Raw genomic sequence first — 13,335 nt, 5'->3', positions numbered from 1 at the left:
TAATGGAATTCATTTCCGATGATAATGCGCTGACGTGCAGCTGTTTATGAGAGTTCAGACGAGGCGTGTGACTGCGCCCAGGGGACGAGCTGATTGGTTCGTTTCAGCTCTGTTCGAAGGACCAATCACCGGAGTGCTGTAGAGCTGACAGTCCTGGTTAAGCTGAAAATGACCTGAATTAAACGACTTGGTCAGCAGAGCCCCAACAGCCGTGGCGTCGGCCGGGGACTTGTTTATGGTTTTTCATTAGCGCGTTCTCTGTGACCTTGAATGCCCGCTTACTGCTGCGGACGCAGCTGCGCGCAGACGCCGCTCCCTGTGAACGCGCTCTTATCGCAGCTGAGCGCAGACGCCGCTCTCTGTGAATACGCTCTTATCGCAGCTGAACGCAGACGCTGCTCTCTGTGAATACGCTCATATCGCAGCTGAACGCAGACGCTGCTCCCTGTGAACACGCTCTTATCGCAGCTGAACGCAGACGCCGCTCCCTGTGAACGCACTCTTATCGCAGCTGAACGCAGACGCTGCTGTGAACGCGCTCTTATCGCAGCTGAACGCAGACGCTGCTCTCTGTGAACACACTCTTATCGCAGCTGAACGCAGACGCCGCTCCCTGTGAATACGCTCTTATCGCAGCTGAACGCAGATGCTGCTCTCTGTGAACACACTCTTATCGCAGCTGAACGCAGACGCTGCTCCCAGTGAACACGCTCTTATCGCAGCTGAACGCAGATGCTGCTCTCTGTGAACGTGCCCTTATTGCAGCTGAACGCAGATGCTTCTCCCTGTGAACGCGCTCTTATCGCAGCTGAACGCAGACGCCGCCCCCTGTGAAAATCCACTCAGCGGGTGACTGCGTTCATCAGCTCTCACACAAGACCCCCCCCCCATCGCACACCGTTTTCTACTACTCCAGGAGGTGGGAAGGGAGAGACAGTTCGTCGGCAGAAAAAAAAAGGAGAAGTAACTTATCCCAAATGATTTCCTGTGTGGTGAATGGCTTTCTGTTTCTTCCGTTTTAAAGAAAAAATTGTGGTTTTGTCTGGTCTAAAAATAACATGGGGTGGAGATGACGTTCGGATCATCGTGCACATGTCCCATGCTGCACCCCCCTCCCCCCCCCCACCCAACTTCGTCTGTCACACTCCAGCACACGCTTTATAACCCCAAAGGGGCGGGGCTACTGCCTATACAGGAGCGAGGGCGAGAGAGAGAGAGAGAGACAGAGAGAGGGAGGAGAGTGGAGAGGGAGGAGAGCGGGGGACTTCAGTACAGCGCTACAGAGACTGAAATCTGCTCTTCCCGCTCAGCGACCTCGCGCGAAACCTCGTCTGCGTCTTCTCCCCCCCCCCCCGCACACAAAGCTGCGCGGACTGGCAGCCTCCCGTCCGGATGCCTGTGTCTAAGGTACAGCAGGTGTGTGTGTGTGTGTGGCTCTGTGTCTGTGTGTGTGTGTGTGTGGGTATGTGTGTGTCTGTGTCTGTGTCTGTGTCTGTGTCTGTGTGTGTGTGTGTGTGTGTGTGTGTGTGTGTGTGGCTGTGTGTGTTGTGTCTGTGTCTGTGTCTGTGTGTGTGTGTGTGTGTGTGTGGCTGGGTGTGTGTGTGTGTGGCTGGGTGTGTGTGTGTGTGTGTGTGTGGCTTGTTATGGTCTACTCAGTAGCACAGGTAAAAATGATCAAATGGATAGTGTTTAGGTGAAAGTTTGGGAGTGTGTGTTCTCCTCGGTGCATCCGAGCATCTCCTCTCCTGGAGCCGGTAGGACTGTTATTCAGTGTGCTGGGCGTCGCGGAGAAGAGGTGCTGCCCTCCTGCTGGGCGTTTAGAGATGCTACCCGTAGCGCTTTTCTGTTGGGGTGTCAATGGAGACTAACATTGTTACGGCGTTTCTGCAATTCAGCTCGCGTCGCTTTGTAATTTATCTCAATGTTAATTAGTGAGTTTTTTTTCCCCCAGTCCTTATCTTTCAAATTCTGAATACACCCTTGACAAAAAAAAATATCTCTCTTCATTTGACAGATTGGTTTGTTCTGTCACGCTTTTATTTCGGGATTACGTTCTATTTTGAGAGCGATTCTGCTCTGATTAAGCAGAATGAGTAAATTGCGACATTCGCGGCGGAACTCGCGGCAGTTGTCATGACGCTGTACCCCGTCTGTCCGGGCTCTTTTAGCTCCGCTGGTTTCCCGATGCTTCGCGCGCGACCGGAGCTCCGCGGTTCATCCGTCTTCCAGACCCACGGCCTGGGGTATCGGTGTGAGTGCTGACAGAGGTTCAGTTTTGTGAGTGAGCGTGGGGAGACTTACCAGAAGCACTTCAAACCTACTTGGCTCTGTCTGACAAAGACAGAGTCCCACATTAGGTCACTGGACGTTAGAGCATTAGGGGATGTAGTCAGGAACTCGGAACAACACAAAGCACTAGAACTTAGAGGATGTAGAACATTGGAACATTGGGCCTCGTTCACAAATGCGTTCGATCACATTTGATCGTTAACCACGTGTAAAAACATTTCAAAGAACATTTCGGCGTTCATTATTTTTTTCTTATCTGGATTTGTTTGTGGCTGTTTCCTTTTGCTAATCGCATGAACAGGATTGCGCATACAATTTAGAAACCTTCAGAATTCATCTTCTCACACACCTGGGATATGTATTAAAACAAAGGTCTACACATGTCAGGAATCTCATATTGTTTTTTTTCATAGGAACATTTTAAAGAACAAAAGCGAGAATAATTTAAGAGAAGTTTTTGTGAATGAGGCCCCATTGTGTTCGTAAGAATCCATGGTCATCCAGCAGAGAGAATGGAGAATTCTGGGAGATGTAGTTAGGTAATGAGGAACGCGCCCGAGTTAGACGGCTCTGATCTGCTGTGAGCTCGTTCTTAATCCCGCTTGCCCCATGAGCGTGTGCTTCTGTTTTTAGATGCGACGGGAGGAAGCGCCTCGCTAGAAACTCGTTCGCTCGCTCGTTCTAAAACTCCCTTCCTCATTCCTACTCTTGTTCATTCGATCACTCGTCCATTCTTTCACTCACTCACTCCCTAATCCAATCAGGGTCTCCTTGCCTCAATGGTGTTTTTGACAACAGTGCTTATATGGACCGTCGGTGTAGTCACACTGACAGGAAGAAACGCTTGGTAGAAACTCACTCTTTCACGCCGTCATTTTCTAGCTCTCTTGCTCAAACACCTCAGTCTCTGATGCTCACTCATTCATTCTTTCACTCACTCACTCATAAGATAATGGCGTTTTTGCTGGCAGTGGGGACCAGCGGTGTTGTCAGAGCCGCCAGACCACCGCTGGGTCCCAGAAACCCTGCATGTGACGGACTCGCAGCTGAAAGAAAGGGTCTTCTCAGCGCAGCTCATCTGGATAGCCCTGCGCTGCTGCCTGTGCTGGTGATAAGTCAGCCGCAGGGAGGCTTGTGTGTGACCTCCTTACAAGGCCAAGTGTAAACAAAGGAGACAGGCTCGCTGCGGGGTGGGGGTGGGGGATCGGGGCGGGGGGGGGTGGGGGGGTTAATGGCCGCTTGTCCTCCGGAAGGTGCAGAGTGTGTAGATTATTAATGTTCTGTCCAGGGTGGAGTGAAGTGGACTATGATGGCTCACACACACACACACACACACACGCACACGCAGACATGCAAACACTAACACGCGCACACGCACACACACCACATACACACACTCTCTCTCTCTCTCTCTCTCTCTCTCTCTCTCTAACACACACAGACACACTATCTGTCCCTCTCTCTCTCTTTCTCTCTCATACACACACGCTCTCTCTCACACACACACGGCTCATTGGTGTTTTGATTAGTTTTGATTACCGTTCAGAAGGGGCTTGTTTCTGTTTTTATTCTGTGATTTTATGTGTTTCTGTTTTTATTCTGTGATTTGTTCTTACTCTGTGATTTTACCTGCCTGTGCAGCACTTTGGTCAATGTGGGTTGTATTTAAACATGCTTTATAAATAAATTTGGTTTGATTTGATTTGATTTGTGTAGTGGTTCAGGACTAAAACTCTGCATGTATATAAAACCGTTCGCTGTTCACCCTTGCTCTTCAAATACTTCAAATTCAAATCCTTTCTTTCTACTTTACTTAATCCTCACTCTTTCTCTTCCTGTTACATCAGGAGAGTTCTGGTTTTTGCCCTTTTATAAAATTTTATTCTTGTCAGTTGATTGGTGTTGCGTGGCATGTATTTTCTGGAATTTTCTATTTAACTTTTACAGTCAGGAGGATTCAATTCCATACATGGCAAACTTATCCTCCCCTTGTCTGACTGCCTGTACCGTTGGCACATTAGTCTGTGAGTTGTGACGGATCCTGTGCATCCCTCTCCCTGCGGGGGGGGGGGGGGGGGAGGGGGGGATTAAACTCTATGTAGCGATCGCCTCGAGGCTGGTTTCACACAGTCTCCAATGAGTCACAGTGTGTCATGAAATCCTGTTTTATTATAGACAAGCGAAGTATAGCGCGTTCGCCTGTGGACTGCACAGGTGCGCCTGGCTTGTGGGTAGTGCGCAGGTACACGGGGTGCGAACGCAGGGTAAGTCCGCGGGGTGCACCAGTGCGTAGGCAGCCGTGTGTGTGTGTGTGTGTGTGGGAGAGGCAGAGAGGCTGTGAGCGTGTGCAGTGGTGACCATTTTGTCTGAGGGAGACAGAAGGCGAGCTCTGTGGCGGTAAGCGATGATTCACGGCGCTCGTAACTTTTGCGAGATGCACCTGCTTCCTTTCGGCGCGTCCGCTCTCACACCGCGTTAATCAGCCGCCAATCACGGCTTTCCCAGGTGCTGCTCTGATGAGAGCCCTCAGGTGTGAAGGAGAAGCTGGAGCTCCTTAAATCCTGCTGTGGGATTTGTCATTAAATCCTGTCGCGTGATTTGTCCTTAAATCCTGCCGCGTGATTTGTCCTTAAATCCTGCCACGTGATTTGTCCTTAAATCCTGCCGCGGGATTTGTCCTTAAATCCTGCCGTGGGATTTGTCCTTAAATCCTGCTGTGGGATTTGTCCTTAAATCCTGTCGCGTGATTTGTCCTTAAATCCTGCCACGTGATTTGTCCTTAAATCCTGCCGCGGGATTTGTCCTTAAATCCTGTCGCGTGATTCGTCCTTAAAAACTGCCACGTGATTCGTCCTTAAATCCTGCCGCGTGATTCGCTAGAGCTGCATCTGCCACCCTTGCGATTCGCAGCATCTGTGCGATGGTAGATTTTAGCAGCTCACTAACATGGCGTCCCCGCAGCAGAAGCCTCAGCAATCAGAAGATCATAATTTAGGAATGTGAACATGTTTGATGGGGGGGTGTTTGGGGGCAGTTTGGTCCATTTTTCCTGATGTCATGCTGGTCTTGAGGAACCCAGGGGGTTCTGCCTCTACTAAACGACCTGGCAAGTTGTTCCACATGCTAACAACTCCATGTGATAAATGAATAAATAACTAATTCTTGATTTGTGTGGGACTGTAGCTACTTTTCACTAATTCACTGCTGCCCTCCTGTACTTAACATATAACATAAAATATTACCTCACATTACATAACACTATATTCATATAGCAGATGCTTTTAAACAGAGTGACATGTAATGAGACAATATGCCTTGTATTTTACTTTGATAATCCATTTCAGAAATGTGAACTTCAATCAAATGTCTCCTGGGTTTTTTTGAGGTTAGCGACTGACACGTTCTGTTGAAAGGACTTGTTTGGAGGACAGTGATTTCTCCATTTTGCTCTGGATCGAATCTGTAGCTGGGAGTCTTTCCAAGTGGTGAATAATCAACCGTAGATGCATTTCGAGTGATGGACGATCAACCATAGATGTTTTCTGAATGATGGATGATCAATCATAGATGTATTCTGAATGATGAATGATCACAACCATAGATGTATTCTGAATAATGGATGATCAACCATAGATGTGTTCTGAATGATGGATGATCAACCATAGATGTATTCTGAATGATGGATGATCAACCATAGATGTATTCTGAATGATGGATGATCAACCATGGAGTTTGCCAGAGAGAGAGTCGGAACGCCTCAGTCGGCAGTCTAACCCTCACCGTAGAGCTCACCAGTGACCGCTCTGTGCAGCATAGTGGCGCGGTATCCACGGTGACCTGGCTGGTTTGCTGCCATGGTTTGTGGTTCGGCAGACTTTGCCAGAATGTCAGACTCACGCGTGTGCCAGAGTTCCGGCCCCCCCTTCCCCCCCGGCCTGCCGCAGGACTGCTCGGCTCTGGGACGACGAGGAGGAGGAGGAGGAGGAGGAGGAGGGGAGAGAGAGAATAAAAGCAATAATGTCTCGTCCATCCAGTGTTCTGTGCCTTTCACATCGAGCGTTTAATGGACAAGACATTCTTGCTTTTAAAACAGGGATGGCTCTGTTTTGGAAAATCCCCACAATCCCATGCTACAGTGATGTCACTCTTGGGACATCGCTTGGAAATTCCATACATTGCACTGTGTCCCTGTGTCACTATGGCACGGGATGAGAGGCGTGGAACGCACAGTTGCACTCTAATGGATTCAGGAATCCTTTAGTATTATCAGTTAGTTGCAGTTAGATTTCATTTTGGCTATTGGGTTGTGGCGTCATGGCGAGAACGTTCCACAAATAGTCTTGCACCAAAAAATTCTGTCGCGGTCACAGAAAAGTATTCCGTGCTCGTTTGCCAGACACATTATGTGCCTGTTACCTGACTGGCGTGTGTGTGTCCGTGTTCGTGTGTGTGTGCAGCTCAGTGTATTTCTGGGGGAAGTCAGAGGGAGTGAGGAAAGAAACGGTAAATTGCCTGAGAGAGAGAGAGAGAGTGAGAGAGAGAGAGAGAAAGGGAGGGAGGAGGAATGATTGCGCTGTAAGAGAGATACGCGGGGAGTGACGGAGCGATAGAGAGAGAGGGGGACAGGTGGACAGGTCGAGCGAGCTCGTTATCCGTGTCACGGTAATTGCCGTTCCGGAACTCCTTTCGGTCAGACCGTTTCCCGCCCGTCTCTTATCGCCGCCCGCCCGGCCCGTTGCCCACGGTTACGGATCGATGCGAAACTGCGGTTGGGGCCCCTGTTGCCTTGTTGTCGTTGTCGCTCGCGGCTGTGTGGCACACATCAGTGTCCCTCTGGTCTGTTTACCGTGTAGAAAGCATTAATGATTAAAATCCTCCACCGATGCCCCATTCACAGTGCAGTTAGCGCTAATGATTTATGTCCTCCATGCTCATGATTTATGTCCTCCATGCTCATGATTTGTGTCCTCCATTGATGCTCCATTCACCATAGAGTGAGAGCTGATTATTAATATCCTCCATTAATGCTCCATTCACCATAGAGTGAGAGCTGATTATTAATATCCTCCATTGATGCTCCATTCACCATAGAGTGAGAGCTGATTATTAATATCCTCCATTAATGCTCCATTCACCATAGAGTGAGCGCTGATTATTAATATCCTCCATTAATGCTCCATTCACCATAGAGTGAGCGCTGATTATTAATATCCTCCATTGATGCTCCATTCACCATAGAGTGAGCGCTAATGATTAATATCCTCCATTGATGCTCCATTCACCATAGAGTGAGCGCTGATTATTAATATCCTTCATCGATGTTCTATTCACCATAGAGTGCGTGCTATTTATTAATGTCCTCCATTGATGCTCCATTCACCATAGAGTGAGCACTAATTTTTAATGTCCTCCATTAATGCTCCATTCACCATAGAGTGAGCGCTGATTATTAATATCCTCCATTAATGCTCCATTCACCATAGAGTGAGCGCTGATTATTAATATCCTCCATTGATGCTCTTCACCATAGTGAGCGCTGATTAATATCTCCATTGATGCTCCATTCACCATAGAGTGCGCGCTATTTATTAATGTCCTCCATTGATGCTCCATTCACCATAGAGTGAGCGCTAATTATTAATCTCTACTGTCAATGCCCCTAATGCAAGCATTCCTTTTTAGATTCACAATCAATTTTAATTTGTTTTAGTGACTGGTGAACATTTGATTGTGTTCATATGTCCAAAAACATAATACTTGTTCCAAGTGTCCCTGGTAAAACACTGACACTTACAGGCTCGACGTTTGCAATCGAGTCTCAGATAGATGGAACTGCGCCCGGTTTTAGTACTTGGAGCCAAATCCAGTGTCGTATTCCATTTCATTAAGAAAATTGCTTGTGGAGAAATGCCCTGAGCAAACAAGCACTTTTTTTTTTTTTTTTTTTGCTGAGCTCAGATTTTGGACCGCTGGATCCGTAGGTCAGTGTAAAGATTTGTTTTTAAATTTACTTAATAAACTGAACAGCTGACGCCCTGCTTTGTGGCCATTGCAAGTGGGCGGTCCTCACTGGCAGAGGAGCTGGGATATTAAATTAGCAGGTGAATGATGATTGGTTGACTCAAGCAAAGGCAGTTTTCAATGCAGAACAGCCCTGTTGTTCAGATTTGCTCAGTTCAAGAGGGAAATTACTTAAATGTCTCTAAAATGTTTCTTAACAAGCAAATTCACAAATCTCACAATGTCACACTGCCACAACAGAGTCTGCAACCCATGCAAGACATTTAACTGTGTGAATGAATGAATGAATCATTGCATTTATATAGCACTTTTCCAGAGTGCTTTACAGTGATGAGTGGGAACTCACCTCACCCACCACCAATGTGTAGCACCCACCTGGGTGATGCACGGCAGCCATTTTGCGCCAGAACGCTCACCGCACATTAGCGAAGGTGGAGAGGGAGAGAACATTTTTTTTTATAGCCAGTTAAATCAGAGGATGATTAGTGGTTCGGAATTTAGCCAGGACACCAGGGGACCCCCCCCCCCATGTCATCATATGTGCATCATGCGTGAATATCGTCATACTGTGTGTATCCTTTAGGCCCAGCCACAGCCGATGTTGTGCTGTAAACGTTGTGGACGAAACAAACCACGCTAAACGCCACGACCTAGCGTCCGTGCTCTCCCCGGGACCGCGTGACGGCTAGCTGAGCGCGCTCCCTAGCCTGGTTCATTTTTAAAGTGAGTTCAGCTGCGGCTCGCAGGAGAGAACGCTCCGTTTCTTTTTCGACGGACGGTGGGGGGGGGGTCACTGCGTTCGTTCTCTTGTTGTGCTGGGATATTAATGCAGAAAGACATTTTAAGTACACGTCTAAGTCTTTATACGGTTCTTTAACTGAATAATTCAGCACAACTTTCCTTCCGCCCCAAGGCTTGATCTTGTACTAAATAAAAGATCGGAGACTGAAAATGGGCATGTTAATTTTGTATAGACATCATCGTTCTTTTATTGCTGAAAGAAAAAAGTGGTACTGTGTGTGTGTGTGCACGAGGGTGCGTGTGTGTGTGTGTTTGTTCATGCATGCACATGCACGTGTGTTGTGCGCACACGTGTGCGTGCTTGTGCCTGTGCCTGTATGCACGCACATGTGTGCGTGCACATGTATGTGCATCCGTGTGCATGTGAACACACGTCTGTATGCGCACGCGTGTGTGTTTGCGCACGTATGTGTGTGCGCGCTTGCGTGTTTGTGCGCAGGTGAAGGTCTGTTCACCTTATTTTCCAAATTGTTGTTCAATCACTTTGTAGTGTCCTGGCAACGGCAGGCGGAGACGCAGGCCGCAGTTTGTACTGCAGTATTGATTAAACCCTGGAGCGCTGTGTCTCCAGCTTTTATCTGTGTGCGCCGAGCGTTTCATTTAACTCACTTCTGTACCAGCCGTGTCTGTCCAACTTTTCAAAAAGTTTACTGCCCAACTGATTTTACTTCCTGTCTTCTCTCTGCACGGTGCAAATAGATACCCTTTTTAATTTTACTTTCTGTTGTCTGCTACAGTGGACTTGTGAGCTGCTTTGGACAATAGCATCTGCTAAATTTAAAAAATCATGAAAGAGTAGTCCCATAATGCAATTTCATATGGTGCATTCCTGATGGAAGTATTTTAATGGGTCACTTTTTAAAGTGATTAATATGCCTGTTGTCTTTGCCAGTTGTAGACCCATCTGAATTGGCCAATGGAGACAGTTGTGATGTGATATTTTCCCTCTGTACTGACGGGGTTTGGGCTATTATTGGTATATTATTATACCACCATAATCTCTGCTGGTTTGCACTGGTTTTTAGCTCAGGAGACGAGCTGCGTCTTTCTCTCCCTCCTTCTATGCTCTTCTCTCTCTCTCTCTCTCTCTCTCTCTCACACACACACACACACACACTTTTATTCTCACTATCTCTCCCTTTCTTTCTCTCTCTTGGTCTCTCCCTTTCCTTCCCTCCCTGTTTCTTTCTTTCTCCCTCTCCCTCTATTTCCATCTCTTTGTTTTTCCTCTATCTACCTCTGAAACACTCTCTCTCGATCTCTCTCCCCCTCGATCCCTCCCCCCGTTTCTCTCTCTCTCTCTCCCTCACTCTCTCTCCCTCTGTTTCTTGTGATATCAGTGACCAGTCGCGGGGGGAGGAGGCTAGAGTGCTCTGTATACAGTACTTCCCTTTAAATGGCCTCTCAGTGTCAGTGATCCCTGCAGCCGGGCATCTGCTTCTGTTTACATTTTGTGTTTGGTCTCCCTCGTCCCGGTTGACTCAGAAAGCGTGCGATTTAGTAGAATATGCGTTCAGTTGACTCGTCGAAGCGCCTGGACGCGTACCAAACGCAGTGGAGTTGAAGTGAACCGCTCTCTGATTCCGCAAACAGGAAACATTGGGACCGGAGTCGACGCTCGCGTTGAGCGCTGGCCAAAATAACAGGATAGAATGTGCGAAGAACATTTTCAAGCACGTGCCCTTTTGTGTTATTACTCTGAAATAATGATGTAACGGTGTGAGATTTTTCACAGTGCGATCGCATCCCAAAATTAAGTCAGCGTAAAACGTTTTCATGGTATTCTGCCGTTTTTGAGATGTAGATTTTTTAAAAATCCCTTTAAAGAAACCACAGCAGGAAATGTTGTTTCTAAAGAAAATCATGTTTTCACTTTGGATTTATGATTTTTCAGTTGGACACAAAAACGCGCGCAAACACATCGCACACCACACTCACACACACACAATCGCACACACTCACACACACACACGCACACACACACACACACACACACACTCACACACCGCACACACACACACACACACACACGCACTCACACGCACTCACACATACACACACACACTACACATGTCACACATCCCACACGCACATGCCACACACTCATGCACATACACACACACACACAAAATAAAGGCTAATAATTGAATGAAAATACTTTTCATATTCATTTTGGATATCTCAGTTTCGTACATAACGAAATCAGATTATGATTTTTTTTTCCCCACCACACGTTATCATGGTAACCATACTGTGCTGTGTACCGTGACATCCCCTCTCTAAATGACAGCTCTGCGTCTGAACACATATTCCTTCTCTCTCTCTCCCTGGGGACGGCCAGCGGCGGGCATTTTCCAAAAAGAGAACTGGGTCCTGCTGTTTCTGAGGCGTTTTATCAAGTAAATGAATACATTTGTTAAATAAAATAAATTATTATATCCAAAAATGAAGATCCTTTTCCACTTCAGGAAAAGTTTTCCCTTTTTGTTTGATATTTAATCAGCTAGGTATTGTTACTTAAGTCATGTTCAGTGCATAGTCCATGCAGGCGACAGTAGCGCCCCTCCATAAATTCGTACCTGAAACCCTCAGGGTGCCGGTTCCACACTGGGGGGGGGGGGGGGGGGCTCAGTGACATCCCCTTGCTGAGCAGGGCGTTGAGCTCGTACGGTACTGGGTGACGGAGCGTGTCCCGAACACGGGTGGGTAAAAGGGGTGGAGGGGGACCCCTGGGGTACGTGTGAAATGTCATATCCCTCCCTGAGCAAACCAAACTCTGTATCGAGCCGTCTGAGGGGTTTGATAATGGCCCTGAGGTTCCGTATCGAGCTGTCTGAGGGGTTTGATAATGGCCCTGAGGTTCTGTATCGAGCCGTCTGAGGGGTTTGATAATGGCCCTGAGGTTCCGTATCGAGCTGTCTGAGGGGTTTGATAATGGCCCTGAGGTTCTGTATCGAGCTGTCTGAGGGGTTTGATAATGGCCCTGAGGTTCTGTATCGAGCTGTCTGAGGGGTTTGATAAATGGCCCTGAGGTTCTGTATCGAGCTGCCTGAGGGGTTTGATAATGGCCCTGAGGTTCTGTATCGAGCTGTCTGAGGGGTTTGATAATGGCCCTGAGGTTCTGTATCGAGCTGTCTGAGGGGTTTGATAATGGCCCTGAGGTTCTGTATCGAGCTGTCTGAGGGGTTTGATAATGGCCCTGAGGTTCTGTATCGAGCTGTCTGAGGGGTTTGATAATGGCCGGTCTGTGTGGATCCACAGCAGCTGACTGGTGACTCCAGAGCTGTGCTGATGCTAACGCAACAACAAAGAGGCCTTCACACAGTCTGAGCCTCTGGATCAGGCGCTCGCTGTCCTGCGTGTCTCCAGAGTTCTCCTGAGGTTAGCTCAGATGTGGCGTAACGCTCATCTCAACCCAGTGTCGTAAGTGGCTCTGTTAAAGGTGGGTCAAACAGCAATCCCAGTGTTCATTTAATCAGGTTTTAGGAAACGGGACTACAGTTTTCTGTGGTTTTCACCAGCGAATGTTTTGTAATTTATTTCTCTTGGTGTAGATCTGATGTTTGTGTTTTGCATGAGCTGAACGAAATGAAGTCCTTCCACTGTGAATGAGCTCTGACACGGTAGATGAAACCTTTGCTATCTCCTCTGGAGTCTCCTTTCCATCACTCTTTGAAATCACCTCTGGATATCCCACTCCCTCTGGATATCCCACTCCCTCTGGATATCCCACTCCCTTTAGATATCCCACTCTCTTTAGATATCCCACTTTCTTTAGATATCCCACTCTCTTTGGATATTAAGTTGCATCTTTATTGGTGCAGATCTTTTTTTTTTTTTTTTTTTGCATGAACTGAAAGAAATGAAGTCCTACCACTGTGAATGACCAGTGACCTCTCTGAAGTCACTACCGTGAAAATGAATCATGGCGTCTGGCAGTGAGTTTAGCTTATCATGTGATACTATGCCATTTATAGATGTTCGTAATATTATTCATTTGTGTTAAGCAGTCTTGTCAGTAACCGTCAGTCTCGTTCATGCTCCCACATGTACGTCCTCCTATATATCAATAAGTATTTTATGTTTTGATACGGTAAACATCTGTGTTCGGTTTGGCCGTTTCCTGAAGATCGTTCATCGTGCTCTGCCTCTCTAACGACCCTCTCTGAGCGTTCAAGGTGAAAGCCCTGTTCTCCAGCGTGTTGAGCTGAGATGAACGGCCCT

General features: G+C 47.5%; 1 protein-coding gene across 7 annotated transcripts in view; it reads left to right on the top strand.

Annotated features, from left to right (window-relative positions):
* Positions 1-13,335, top strand: part of LOC135238823 (regulator of G-protein signaling 3-like) — a 115,272-nt gene that overhangs the window by 56,402 nt on the left and 45,535 nt on the right. The window contains exon 1 of one of the 7 annotated variants that reach the window (XM_064306908.1): positions 1,243-1,407. The exons of the other annotated variants lie outside the window; for them this stretch is intronic. Within the exon in view, the coding sequence (XP_064162978.1) occupies positions 1,393-1,407 (15 nt within the window). The 5' untranslated portion in view covers positions 1,243-1,392. Of the gene's footprint in view, positions 1-1,242; positions 1,408-13,335 lie in introns of those variants that run through there. 7 annotated transcript variants of the gene reach the window in all.

This window comes from Anguilla rostrata, chromosome 14, assembly GCF_018555375.3.
Source record: "Anguilla rostrata isolate EN2019 chromosome 14, ASM1855537v3, whole genome shotgun sequence".
NCBI classification, from domain to species: Eukaryota; Metazoa; Chordata; class Actinopteri; order Anguilliformes; family Anguillidae; genus Anguilla; species Anguilla rostrata.
Note: the sequence above shows the minus strand (reverse complement) of the source record. Positions and strands in the feature narration are given on the sequence as shown.